Source organism: Chelonia mydas, chromosome 5, assembly GCF_015237465.2.
Source record: "Chelonia mydas isolate rCheMyd1 chromosome 5, rCheMyd1.pri.v2, whole genome shotgun sequence".
NCBI classification, from domain to species: domain Eukaryota; kingdom Metazoa; phylum Chordata; order Testudines; family Cheloniidae; genus Chelonia; species Chelonia mydas.
This window is the reverse complement of record NC_051245.2, coordinates 60,145,775-60,160,475: the sequence shown is the minus strand read 5'-3', so window position 1 is coordinate 60,160,475 and position 14,701 is coordinate 60,145,775. Positions and strand designations below refer to the sequence as shown.

At 40.2% G+C, this 14,701-nt stretch overlaps 1 protein-coding gene across 4 annotated transcripts in view; it reads left to right on the top strand.

The window, feature by feature from the left end:
• ELL2 (elongation factor for RNA polymerase II 2) overlaps positions 1–13,888 on the top strand; it is a 68,811-nt gene extending 54,923 nt beyond the window's left edge. For 3 of the 4 annotated variants that reach the window (XM_037903268.2, XM_037903270.1, XM_043546347.1), the window contains 4 exons: positions 8,507–8,678; positions 9,597–9,818; positions 10,140–10,184; positions 10,340–13,888. In XM_037903268.2, coding sequence (XP_037759196.1) covers positions 8,507–8,678; positions 9,597–9,818; positions 10,140–10,184; positions 10,340–10,456 — 556 coding nt within the window. In that variant the 3' untranslated portion in view covers positions 10,457–13,888. The remainder of the gene's footprint in view (positions 1–8,506; positions 8,679–9,596; positions 9,819–10,139; positions 10,185–10,339) is intronic. The other variant, XM_037903269.2, reaches the window with a different exon arrangement.
• Positions 13,889–14,701: the final 813 nt, after the last annotated feature.

Sequence of the window (14,701 nt, the reverse complement as noted above, 5' to 3'; positions counted from 1 at the left end):
CAGCGTGGATTAAAAACTGAATTATATTTTTTTAAAATCTGCCTTACATTATATTTGAAATGTCAAATCTATTAAGTCCTATGCTTACTGTGATTAAGGTTATTTTGTCATAGATATTTTTTGTAAAAGTCACAGACAGGTCTCAGGCAACAAACCAAAAATCATGGAAGCCCATGGCCTGTGCTTGACTTTTACTAAAAATACCGGGGGGTAGGCTGGGGGATTAACAGTCCTTTTTGGGTCAGGCCCCCTACAATTACGACACTGTGAAATTTCAGCTTTAAATATCTGAAATCAAGAAATGTATGATTTTTAAAATCCTATAACCGTGAAATTGACCAAAATGGACCGTGAATTTGGTAGGGCCCTACTGATGAAGCACTAATAGAAAAGATGACAACATTTTTTTTACTTTTTTCCCTATAACATTTACTTTATTTGCACCCAGCTGTTAGCCCTTACCTTTAACAGTTTAATTGTAATACGTATAAAATTGTCTACTAACTTTTTAACCCTACCTGCAATCAAATTATGGCTAAGCCTCACTTTGTGACGTCTAAACTGACTCCATTTATTCTCAAAGACTTCCACAAGACAAAATGTTCCTCCTCGCTCAGCATAGATGAAAATGTTGAAAGAACAATGGCAGGCGCTTGAGGACTGGTGATCCCCTAGGCTAATGTGCACCTTGGGAGTTTGTACTGTCCTTCACATAGCTGGGGGCCTTGTGTTGTAGAGTGGCTCAGGTTTGTCTGGTGTTGGGGCCAAGGAAGGAACTGGCCAGTCACCTTAGCATACTGCTTCCTGCTGAGTCTCCTCCTAATCTGAGGCCTAGCATTTCATGTTTTTTCTATGATAAAGAACAGTTTGTCACTCTGTAAGTGGAGTGGGTGGTGGTTTCTGCCCTGCTTTCAATATATCTGATTTATTCTGAGCAAGATGTCTTCCTCATCACCTGTGTTCGCATTCTGATATTCCAGTGAAGTCATAACACTGTGTTTAGGACTTCACAATTTCCACGACAGGTTGTGATGTAATAAATGCAACTGATGTCCTTGCAAGATTAAATAACAGGAGAGGATGGGCTGTGACAAAACAAATCCTGGCTTAAATATAGTTTTTTGTATTGCTACAAATATGAAAGAAACTAAAACGTGACTGAGGGATATCAGTGAATGTTTGAATACTTTCACCAATATAAAAGTTCCTTTGTACAGTAGGTTAAAGTTGAATTTGTCAACCTTTTTGTCTCTAATGGTCTTTGTCACTATAACATTATATAGAGAGTGTGTGCGTGCGTGTCTGTACAGTTTATATATAACTGTAACCTTGCTGCATTTCAGTTAAATAATATAACTTTGGCTAACGTGTGTACAAAATATCTGTACAAAACACACATTAGCAATGATCACGAAATATATGCTCAGGTATGTTTCTATATGAGCTATGTATATCTAACTACAACTTTACATTCCCTGCACCCTAATGAATGTTCTAGGTTTATCTGGCATGAAAAGAACACCAATTACAGTTAAATCACAGGAACACTTCTCTGTTTCTGTGACATATGGTTTTAGCCCTGTAGGAGCCTGAAGCCCTTGTGGTTGTTTTTTAAATGGTCACTGAAACTAAAGCAGCACCACCTGTAATAGGAAAATAGTTGGAAGTCAGCACTTTTTTAGTGAAACACAGTATGTGATGTATTTCTAAAGAGGGAGATTTGTGATCTAGTGCATAGTTCAGGAGTGGCCAACCTGAGCCTGAGAAGGAGCCAGAATTTACCAATGTACATTGCCAAAGAGCCACAGTAATACATCAGCAGCCCCGCATGAGCGCTCCCCCCCCCCCCCCGCTCTCAGTGCCTTCTACCCACCAGCAGCCCTGCCAATCAGCGCCTCCCCCTCCTTCCCCGCACCTCCCAGTCAGCTGTTTCGTGGCATGCAGGAGGCTCAGAGGGGGAGTGGGAGGAGCAAGGGCATGGCAGGCTCAGGGGATGGAGTGGGGTGGGGTGGGGGCAGGGCCTGTGGCAGAGCCAGGGGTTGAGCAGTGAGCACCCCCCAGCACATTGGAAAGTTGGCGCCTGTAGCTCCAGCCCTGGAGTCGGTGCCTATACAAGGAGCCGCATATTAACTTCTGAAGAGCCGCATGTGGCTCCGGAGCCACAGGTTGGCCACCCCGGCATAGTTTATAGTTTCCAGACTTGCCTTGGATTTAAAAAAAATAATTAAAGACTCTTCAGAGAATATTGTAATGCTACATCAGATGTCATCCACTCAAACTGTGTTAAGCTATTAAAGCTTTGATGCAGCCTGACCACTGGCTGAACTTGTAACTGCTGCAGAAAATATCCATTTTACCATAAAACAGCTCACCAGAGAGCTGCAAAAATCAGGGGACCTTGATTCAAAATTAAGGATGAGCTTTCTGAAGAGTACAGAGAGCCTTGGTTATGACTGTACATAGTGAGAAGTAAAAATGTATCAGCAAACACATTTTTCCACTTACATATGGCACCTAGAAACTAGAGTGGTGAGCATATTAAAATGAATAAATAGGTGTGAAAAACTGAGAAGTGCTAATAAATCTTAATTTTAGCTCCTTAACTCATTCCATAGAAGATTATGTGAAATTTTTCAATATGCCAAAAATGTAAGATTTAGCTGTGTAACTCTTGTCTTGGCACAGCTGAATGTTGAACATTTTCTAGAATTTAAGAACTTGTCTCAGACTGAAACAACTATTGTAGCAGAGCCAATCTGTTGGCTAAATATGTATTTTTAGAACATTTAAAAATCAATATTTACCAGAATTCCTTGGACCAGTTATAAAAATCCTACATATAGCTTCTGAAGATGCTCAGCAGCTGTTTTTTTACAGTTTTATTGGTGGCTTTACATTTTTCTTCAAAATGTAAACATCAAATAACATCTTACCCAGTGCTAGTTGTGCTACTAACAAAGCACTCTTTTGCTGTTCTGTGAAGTTTTTTTCATTCCAAAAACTACAAAAAAAGTCAGCATGGATTTTCTTAAACTCATTCCTCAACTTAAAGGAGAAAGGAGTGAGGTTTTTGATGGCAGTTCTAAAGTGGCCAGAATTGAAATGCTGACTCAACCCTAACTAGCATGCTGCTAGAATGTAAAACAGTGACTAATTGTAGTGTACATATGACTTCAGTGATAGAATCTCATTGCCTGCACGTTCAAATATATCAGCTGATATATTTGGCAATGAGCCCTGTGGTCACTGCAGCACATGCCCCTTCTCCTGCATATACATGTCTGGTAAAATAGTGGGGCAGGACTGCTCCTCTGTTTGCTAATCCTGCCCTCTGATTAAGCTATAGCTCAGTTAAACCAGGAATAACTGCAACATTATTTCAGGCAGATGAGTTCAGTCCCAACTGGGGGCAACCTTTCTCTAACAGTCAGCTTTTTAACTTGTACCATCATCTTTAACACGATAAAAGATGGATCTGATAAACATGCATGAAAAGAATGAAAATAAATTTGGCCCAGCTTTCAAACTCCTTTCTCTCTCAATTCCATGCCCCCTGGAGCAATTGATAATCCTGCCCCTCCAACAGAACTAATATGGCAGAGAAAGACAAGTACCATAATACCAGTAGATGCATATATGGGGCGAGGGTGAAGCCATGAAGTCACCACCCAAGCATGGTAATGACAAAGCTAACTTACAACTTGGCATGTTGGGTGCAAATAACATTGTTACAGCTGTGAAGAGAAGGATATTCCACTTCACGTAGGAATTTTGCTTTTTTTCAAATTTGTTTCTGTTCTGATTCAGAATGTAAATTAGAAATGTCCTGCAAAAGGGGATGGAGCAGTCCACTTGGCAGACCCTGGAAGCCCTGTGGTCAAGGAACCAGATCAGCAAGCTGGCAGGAAAGCTGGCAGTGTCGTCATAAACCAGCCTGATTTCCAAAATTGAGTGGTCTACACAAAGCAATTTGATTTTGTCAAACGCAAATTCCATTAAAAATCCTGTGTAGTTGGAATTTTTCTGACCAGCTATAATTATTACATTAAGGCAATGATAACACATACATGGAGTAAGCATAGAAATACTGTCCAGCTTAATGACACTCATACACTGATCAGAGTTGATAAGACCTATGTGACTTCATTTTGCTTTTGCATAGATCTAGGAGCAATAAAATAAAACAGGTCTATATTCCACTCTAGTGTACCCTCCTCTTCAGGTGGGCTCCTTCTGATGTACAGTAATGGTAGTACTTTGCTTAAGCACTCGATTCAGTGCTTACTGCAAAATAAGAGTCTGCTTCTATCTTATTTACCCATATGAAATCCCTGCTTGCAAATCACCATAGTTGCAGTGGATCAGTCTCTATTGTGCCAATTAAATTCGATAAAACCTAACAATAAATGGTTCTTTAAATGGACTATACTAACTCCAGCTATATGTAGTATAACATACTGCTTCTAGCAAAACAACCTAGGATTATACAAAAATAGGTCACAAAGGGAGATGAATAAACATGGATTGAGGTATATTACTAAACAGAGCAAGCCCATTAAATTTAAAGAAAGAGTAGTCTATGTGGAGGATGTCTTATGTGGAATACCAGCTGATGTAGATAGGCAAAAGTCTTGACAACATTCAAAACTCTTGCCTTATTCTTTGTTGGATTAGCTGGTCAAAATCAGTTGGTCTTGATTTTGTGTATTGCCTATATTTCCTACAATATGAATTTTAATGTAGAAAGACACTATTGTTCTCATCTTATTCAAAATTACCATTTCATCAGCATTTCCTGAAAAGTTGAAGGATACAAACTGTGTTGATTGGGCATCTTCTATAAGAACATTAAGCAGCAGCTTTTAGGACAACAATGTTAGTTGCATTTGAAAACTACTTCCTAAATCGCTCTTAATTTGGACTAGATTGTATCTGTAGTGTTGGGAAAATAAATATGCGTCTTTTCTGCTTCAGTCTTGGACAGGGCTCATAGATTCTGGAAGTACTAGTGGAGTTTTTGGGCTATGACCAGTTGTGTGATTCATGTTCTCCTGGCTTTTGATATCTACCATAGACAAATTTGTCAATCTCCTTCAGGAGAAATTTGCCAGTTAAGTTGCTTAAAAAGAGGAATGAGCGAGAGAAGCTGGTGGCAAAGCAGTTCTGCTGATACTTTGGAGTGTAAAAAAAAACTTCATAGAATATCAGGGTTGGAAGGGACCTCAGGAGGTCATCTAGTCCAACCCCCTGCTCAAAGCAGGACCAATCCCCAACTAAATCATCCCAGCCAGGGCTTTGTCAAGCCTGACCTTAAAAATCTCTAAGGACGGAGATTCCACCACTGCCCTAGGTAACGCATTCCAGTGTTTCACCGCCCTCCTAGTGAAAAAGTTTTTCCTAATATCCAACCTAAACCTCCCCCACTGCAACTTGAGACCATTACTCCTCGTTCTGTCATCTGCTACCACTGAGAACAGTCCAGCTCCTCTTTGGAACCCCCTTTCAGGTAGTTGAAAGCAGCTATCAAATCCCACCTCATTCTTCTCTTCCGCAGACTAAACAATTCCAGTTCCCTCAGCCTCTCCTCATAAGTCATGTGTTCCAGTCCCCTAATCATTTTTGTTGCCCTGCGCTGGACGTTTTCCAATTTTTTCACATCCTTCTTGTAGTGTGGGGCCCAAAACTGGACACAGTACTCCAGATGAGGCCTCACCAATGTTGAATAGAGGGGAACGATCACGTCCCTCGATCTGATGGCAATGCCCCTACTTATACATACCAAAATGCCATTGGCCTTCTTGGCAACAAGGGCACACTGCTGACTCATATCCAGCTTATCATCCACTGTAACCCCTAGGTCCTTTTCTGCAGAATTGTTGCCTAACCATTCGGTCCCTAGTCTGTAGCGGTGTATGGGATTCTTCCGTCCTAAGTGCAGGACTCTGCACTTGTCCTTGTTGAACCTCATCAGATTTCTTTTGGCCCAGTCCTCTAATTTGTCTAGGGCCCTCTGTATCCTATCCCTACCCCCCAGCGTATCGACCTCTCCTCCCATTTTAGTGTCATCTGCAAACTTGCTGAGGGTGCAATCCACACCATCCTCCAGATCATTAATGAAGATATTGAACAAAACCGGCCCGAGGACCGACCCTTGGGGCACTCCGCTTGATACCGGCTGCCAATTAGACACGGAGCCATTGATCACTACCCGTTGAGCCTGACAATCTAGCCAGCTTTCTATCCACCTTATCGTCCATTCATCCAGCCCATACTTCTTTAACTTGCTGGCAAGAATACTGTGGGAGACTGTGTCAAAAGCTTTGCTAAAGTCAAGGAACAACACATCCACTGCTTTCCCCTCATCCACAGAGCCAGTTATCTCAGCATAGAAGGCAATTAAATTAGTCAGGCATGACTTGCCCTTGGTGAATCCATGCTGACTGTTCCTGATCACTTTCCTCTCCTCTAAGTGCTTCAGAATTGATTCCTTGAGGACCTGCTCCATGATTTTTCCAGGGACTGAGGTGAGGCTGACTGGCCTGTAGTTCCCAGGATCCTCCTCCTTCCCTTTTTTAAAGATGGGCACTACATTAGCCTTTTTCCAGTCGTCCGGGACCTCCCCCTATCGCCATGAGTTTTCAAAGATAATGGCCAATGGCTCTGCAATCACATCCGCCAACTCCTTTAGCACTCTCGGATGCAGCACATCCAGCCCCGTGGACTTGTGCTCGTCCAGCTTTTCTAAATAGTCCCAAACCACTTCTTTCTTCACAGAGGGCTGGTCACCTCTTCCCCATGCTGTGCTGCCCAGTGCAGCAGTCTGGGAGCTGACCTTGTTCGTGAAGACACAGGCAAAAAAAAAGCATTGAGTACATTAGCTTTTTCCACATCCTCTGTCACTAGGTTGCCTCCCTCGTTCAGTAAGGGGCACACACTTTCCTTGACTTTCTTCTGGTTGCTAACATACCTGAAGAAACCCTTCTTGTTACACTTAACATCTCTTGCTAGCTGCAACTCCAGGTGTGATTTGGCCTTCTGATTTCACTCCTGCATGCACGAGCAATATTTTTATACTCTTCCCTGGTCATTTGTCCAATCTTCCACTTCTTTTTGTGTTTAAGATCAGCAAGGATTTCACTGTTAAGCCAAGCTGGTCACCTGCCGTATTTACTATTCTTTCTACGCATCGGGATGGTTTGTCCCTGTAACCTCAATAACTTCCTTGATCCCTGTCAGCTGCTCATTCTTTTTAGAGCCTGGATGTAGAACAGAGACTACTTAAAAATCTGACAGCTGTCTCTAACATAATTGATTATCATTATACAAGATAAACATACCTCTGGGTCATGAAAGGAATAGATGGAGGTGGTCCTGCTCCATTACTTAATCTGAGAGCATCCAGAGAGTACTACTGGGCAGTGTCTCATCTGCCCTAAATGCTGCTGCTGTTCCCTTCTGCTTGATATATGTGGGGCACTTGGGATTGTAGTGTCTCTGGAGACACGGACATAGTAGTTGATGAGCTTTCCCAGTGTCTGGTCGGAATAAAGGTTTGGATGAGGGCCAGTTGGCTGAGGCTAAAGTCAGACATGACCGAAGGTAACAGTGTATTTGGGAAACCTGGAAAAAAGACAAAGATTATATCTGCTCTTTTGATTGTTTGCTTACTTTTAATCACACACACAGGTTGGCAACTTGGCCTTGCTAGGCCCTCAGCTACTTTGGGGCATCTGGTAGCAACTGTGAGCAGAAGCATTTTTTTTGTGCCTGGCAAGGTTGTGATAGTCCCTTTCAGCTGCAGACCTCATCACGGCTTGTTTTATGTTGCCTATCATGTTCCACAGATTCTTTAGATGACTTTGACCCTTACTTAATACAGCACAATTATTAAGATAAAATACTAATTCCTATTCAAGAGCGACACATCTGCCAAATCTTGAAACAGATTATTGTATCAATTCAAACCCTCCCAAATGCCAGAAAAAAACTGGTCTGCTTAAGCAGTGTTCCCAGACGGTAAATGCACTTTGCTCTAGCAGATCAATACGGGGAACAAATTCTGAAATTAAGGGGCCATCATAGGAAATGACTTGCCAGCAGCTCCGCTCTTATTTAAATAGAGGTATTGGTTCTGTTTAATTTGAATGCATGTTAACTGTTCTGCGTACGCACCTACAGTTGTAGATAGTCTAATGACTTCTGAATAAAGACCATATAGAGCAAAATACTTACACATGTATAGACTGCAATTTGCCATTGAAATATTGTAGGTTCTATTAAAGACCATTTGTAATACAGACTCTAAAAAACACCTCAACCAAAGTGTACAGTTTAATATTTGTCTATTTTCACAAGACAGAAGTATATTTTAAATTAGTCAAATCTTTGACTTACTGAGAAGTGAACTGCCTAGTAACGTATGGTCCAGCTACTTGCAATGAACTGTAACAATTTTATACCAAGGGCATTTCATGGAAGATAAGTGTAACTGTACTCTTTCCATTAGAAAATATATAGCTATTGTCTCATATGAGCAACGCCAGAGTTACAAGGATGACTTCAATGCAGAGTATGATGAATACAGAAGCTTACATGCCAGGATGGAGAATGTCACTAGAAGATTTATGAAACTTGATGCTCAGCGTAAGCTCCTTTCTCCAGGATCTAAGGAGTATCAGGTAAAGAGGAATAGAAGGCATTTTGTGAGCTGGTTTTACCTTTTGCTTTGTTTTTAAATCACCCTCTTCTTCCTCTCCCCAAACCCCAAATATTTAAGCATATAGCCCAATACTCCAAACTTTCTAAAAACTGATATATAAGATAAAAATCAGACTTCACAGAAAATCCTTAAATGAATGTATAATTTGGTAGAGTAAAACACTTAATTTGGCAGAAGCATCTTTTGTCTCAGGTACTTGGATCCCATCACCAAATGATTTGAAAGCCCCACAACCAACTGTATATGTCCTCTCACCACCCCTACAAGGTAGGGAGGTGCTATTATCCTCATTTTAAAAATGAGGAGCTGAGGCATGGGGAGGCTCTGACTTGCCCCATTTCACAAGAAGTCTGTGGCAAAGCAGAGAAATGAACCGTGGTCTCCCAAGATCTAGGCTAATCACTGAAACAAATTGCAGGGTACCAGATCATCGAACAAACTATTGACATGAAGTATATGCTTCTAGGTTGTGTAGTATGTGGCATTGTAGGTTTGTGCAAGATGAGAAGTTTAGTGCTGTTTGTAGCTCACGCTCTTGTGTGGGATCAGAATATATGAGTGGGAGGAAATAAATAAATTAATGGACAGTCTCTGGAGCAGCAACTCTAAATTTTTCCCCATAACCTGCGTCCCCAAGGGGGCCTGTTGTTGGCAGCAGATGGGCCAGGAAACTGTTCCTGAACTGTGGATATAGTCCTGTTGTGCAGAGGAATTTGTTCCTCTATAATCTTTACTCCAACCATAGCAGTCCCATAGGACCAATAGCTATGCTGCTATTGGTTACTGGCCTCAGTTTCTCTGACCTTGCTGAAAGAACAGTGAGCAACCAAGGTTAATACTGTCTCGGGAAATATTAACTCCACAACTTTTCTTACAGGTTTTCCAGGCTTTGGGAGGGTGGGAGAAGATCCCTCCCCTTAGACGTAGGCAAGGCCTTACGTTAAGTAGCACGTGGCTGCACAATATTTTACAGGGGGCATTGAGAAGGTGGCTATACAAGAGGATCTTCAAACATAGCCACTTCCCCTCCATGGCCTTATCGCAGCTTTGTCTGCAGACTTGCTCTTCTCCACAGCAGGAGGGTGACCAGAGAATAAAGGTTTGTCTTTGCAAACATTTATTTCTTGACAAGCTGGGATGTGAATCTATTTGCTGCAGACTAACTATCCATGTGGATTAAAAGTGCATTAATGGACGTCAGCAGGACCTACACGGGCAGTTAGTCCATGGCGGGCTAGTGCGGGGTAGATTCATACTCCAGCTTGCCATGAACTAAATGTTTGTGTAGACGAGGCTTAAGTGTCTGTGTGGTAAAACTGAAAATCTTCATCCCACTCTTCTACCCTTTTAATATTCAGTTGCACTTTGCAACAGTGAAATGGTCTTCAAGTGGTCTTTATTTCAATTTTCTTACTTGCAGGTAGTTCATGAGGAAGTCCTAAAGGAATATCGGAAGATCAAACAGGTGTGTACAACTGGGAGGTGGGAAGTATGGATAGGTTAAATACTTTCATAATCATTCGGTGTACAAGGTCTGGATGCCCTTTTTAGTGATGGGCATTCAGATTAAAATATTGCAAAAATGTTTCTGCGCCCTGACTTGTTTCTCTTTCTTTGCAGTCCAGTCCCAACTATCATGAGGAAAAGTACAGATGTGAATATCTTCATAACAAACTGGCTCATATTAAAAGACTAATAGGTGAATTTGACCAACGACAAGCAGAGTCATGGCACTAAAGCTCTGCTTGGACCAGATGATGTGAATAAACTTAAGCTTATTTATTTAAAATTCCAAATGAGTTGCTCTAAGATTCTAAAAAGATTAAACTTTTGCATTACAAAAGTTTCAGTATTAGCAGACTTGAGTTACTACTTTTGTTGTTGAGGTTGCTTCTCTGCATATTTGAAGCTGCTTTTTTCTGGTCCCTTCTTTTCCTTAAGACTTATATTTGTCCATGGAAATCATTTTACCAGTAGATACTGGGGACTTTTGAAGTTCTGCACATTTAAAAAAAAATGTAGCAAGTTGAAATGCTTTTGGATAAATATAAGCCTGTTTTCTTGTTAATGCAAACTCTTTGCCTTAAACGGTAGAAGGTTTAAAATTTGCACAAAATTTTTAAAGGAAGTGAAAACATTGTTTTGGAGGGTTAAAAAGAGGTGTGTGTGTATATATATGAAAGCTATATACAGCCTCTTTATCGACAACAGTAACTTACCCCTGCAATTTAAACCCCCATTGCAATGGTTGCCTTAAGGTGTTTGCTTGTGTGTGCTTAGTGTAGTTAAATTATTAGCTACACTGCTTCCCATTTTATTAAAACAACGGGAAGCACTCTGTGGCCTACCAGCGTCTGAAAGCGTGTGCTTGTACTGTATGTGTGCAAGGTTGTATGGGTGTGAGCATGATGGGGGGAGAAAAAAAGCTGCTACTTGAAGTAGGCCGAACGCTCAGGTTAAAACAACTGAGGAGTGTTGCTGTAGGTTTTTTCCTATAAAATTTACTTCTATTGTGGAAGATGAAAGCATTTCCATTTCAACAGTTTGTCAGCTTTATTAATGTCGGGGGAAATTGATACTTTACAAAAAATTAAACAGATCTATAGTTTTTGGGCAAAATTATAAAATTTGACATGTAGGTGACCTATTTATATACTGCTATAAAGTATTTTTTTGAAGAGAGATATGCCAAGAAACTATTGCCTACATGAAATGTATATTTAAAGAGTTTTCTCCTGGGTGCCAGGAATATAACAAAGAACAGATATATTTAACTATAAAATACTGTGATCATCAAACAGCACAAACTTTCATTTCATGCAGATTATTGGTTTAATTTGATTTAAACCATCACTTTATCATGTGGGAACATAAATTATTTGGTCAAAAAATTAAGCATTTTGAATTAATTTTTGTTTACTTGTCTTACTGTATTTGTCTTCTCAAAGTGCTGCCAATTGAAAAGGGAAGCATTATGTTTACAAATCTGGTTTTGGAATGTTTGCCAAAATTTTGGTAGTATCTTTAATAAACTTTATCTCCAGCATCAGAACAATTGTTGTGTATCACTGTAAACCAGAAAATGTTTTCTAGAATTGCCAGAAAGTATACACTAAAATAACTGGAACAGTGGAGTTTGCCTTTAGTGTCAGTCCTTCTGATACATTAACTAGAAAGATTCAATAGATTAGAGGACAAGTCCCTCGTAATCAGATCTTTGTTACAGTTACACTACAGATATGTACAGATTTCACTGCTTTAGTATAGAGTTGAAGTCTCTAACACAATATGTTGAGATTTCAGGTGCTTTTGCCTGATTAATTTAATTGGTACAATCACCATGTTAAGTTTTGAATTACTTGAATGTTAAAAGTGTAAGATGCAAAGGAAATTGCATGCCTCCCATTGAAATAAATGTCTTTTAGGGCTGAATTAGATCCCAGACATGTTATGAAAGTAATGTGTAAATTTAAACACAATGCCTTGTCACTTGACTTCAGTTTTGATATAACAACTTTAGAGGTTGGTCCATCAGCAAAAATGAAATCACAATGGCTGTATTGTTCAAGCTGAACAAATAATGTATGGTTCTAAAAATGGGCTGTTTTAGGCAATAAATGTTCTTGTATCTGAAATGTAACTGCAGGGCAAAGCACAGCCTTGTAACATCTATTCTGTTGTTACTCTAGAGCAGTGACAGTATGTGTAGTAATTATCTCAGTGCCTACTTTGTTTGTAATACCATCACTTTATAAATTAGCCTACTGCAATTGAAGCATTCATGTTGTCTTTTTGTGCAAAAGGAGTCACCTGCGCTGGCACACATCTTCTGGTTTACAGGTATCTATTGCAGCTGGAGGTTAATCTTTCATAGAGGTCCAGCATTGTTTATCATTAGACCTGACAAACTACTGTAAAACCCTTAATTTAAATTTTGTTCTTTGCATTGAGCGTTTCTCAAGCCTTGCAAATATACCCAATAGCCTATGTATGGCAAAATTCAACATATCTGCTGTTTCCCTGGAGTCTGCATTCCTGTTGAATAAATGTCAGAGCCTGTTGAAGTAAGGCCTCTAATAGTATTGCCCTTCCTGTAAAATTTGCCCACTCACTCAAACAGATTCAACTTTTTGCAAATGGTGGCAAAACTTGGCTTGAGTTATGCTACTGTTAAGTCAACACCTATGTAGGTTTTAGAGAAATGGTGAAGGGGAATCAGTGTGTGTCTGCTTTTAGGGAACCCAATGAGTCTTGCATTTAAATACACTGTGATAAAATATTTGAAACACCATTTTGATAGTTTCTGTCAAAGGGAATGAATAGCTGCCCACTATTGGCAAACAATTCATACACAAAGGGGATCATTTTTCAGTGTTACTAGGTTGTTAGTCTGATGGGAGGAATTGAGGGGAGGAGAGTTAGCGCATTTTTAAAATTGTAGAGGTTAAGTGGTGGTTTTGAGAACATAAGTTCTCTCTCTGCTGGCTACTTTGAATTTTTTTAAAATTTGGTGTTAATTTTTCTAAGTATCCAGTTGATTTTGCAAGTTTTACAATAATTTCCCCCTCAAACTATTTAACCAAGATACTATGTAAAGCATATGCAGACATAAGTGTTGGAGGCACATTACTTAACGGGCCTTAAACAAAAATTGGATTGATTAAGCAGTTCAAATACTGTAACTTTTACTTTGAAATAATAGTAATAGCACAGCCAGTCTCTGTTTCTGGCAGTGTAAATGTGCATTCATTCCATATGGACTTGCTGTTTGCGTTTGCTACTTGGAAGTCTCCTTACAGCTAATTATTTTCATAAGTGTTACTAAATGATTTCTTCATGTGTACCTGATGGGAAGAGATGTAGGTAGCACTTTGGTAGCCTTTTCAGTTTTGGGGAAGGATATCAAACTGACATTGCTAAAGAAGACCGGGAATGTCAGACAGCACCGTGGTAATGTGAAGAAAAACAGGGCTGGAATCCCCCTTTCTGCCTTTTTTGAAGCGTTGTTTTAAAACAACAACTATTTTTCAGTAATTCCACACAGACTATGTTAAGAGTCAAAGTGAAACACCCTGGGGCATTTTGTTAACTAATGAACACTTGAGCCATTGTTGCCCCTCTGTTCTACACCAATTTAAGTTCAATAAAATGTAAACTTTGCAATTCTGACATTTGTTTTTTCTTTGATTATTTACGTCTTTACAATGAAACAATCAAACCTGCTCAGTTCTGTCGCCAGAATGATTTGCTCACTTTTATGGTGTAACCACATAGACAGGCAGGAATGTTGGTGGTGCCTTACGGTTAATGGGTATGCTGCAGAGGGCAATGCAGGAGATCAGTATTCTGATGGTTCACTATATTAGTGGCTGCATTGGGGACACACTCTAGCTGTGGAAGTACTTCAAATGCAGCTGTCAAGTCCCCCTTCTTATCCTCTACTTTAGAGGAATTATCCATTCCCCCCACTCCAGCACTTCATCGCCCTCTCCTTCTTTTCATGTTTGGGAATTTCTCCTCTCCTCCCCCACTCTTTCCCACCTTAAGATCTCCCCCCTCCCTTTTTTCCCTCTTCCTTCATTTCTGGTGGTGGTAGAAATTGGGGAGCAGGGGGTGCGGTGTTCGAAACAGAGCCTCTCTCCTGTACCTGTTGCTGTGGGGCTTGATAGTGCTGTTGTGTTGAAAAGGGATTGGGGGCTATCCCCGGCCTAAAAAGAAATAAAATATTGTTAAACCCTTGTTTTAGGGTTACGACATTAAACCGTTAACTTGACACAAAACCACAGACTAACCTATCTCTAACTCCCAAGAGAACAGTCAGCACTAAAATCTTTTTTTAACACCGCACAACAATTAAAGCATTTGATATGTAAAGAATGAAGGCTTTCATTTGAACAATTGCCCTTATTCCTTTTCACATTAGCAGTAGAGCCTCAACAGGAGGCGCCCGCTGCTTAATAGTCCTTTCAGATTACACTAGAT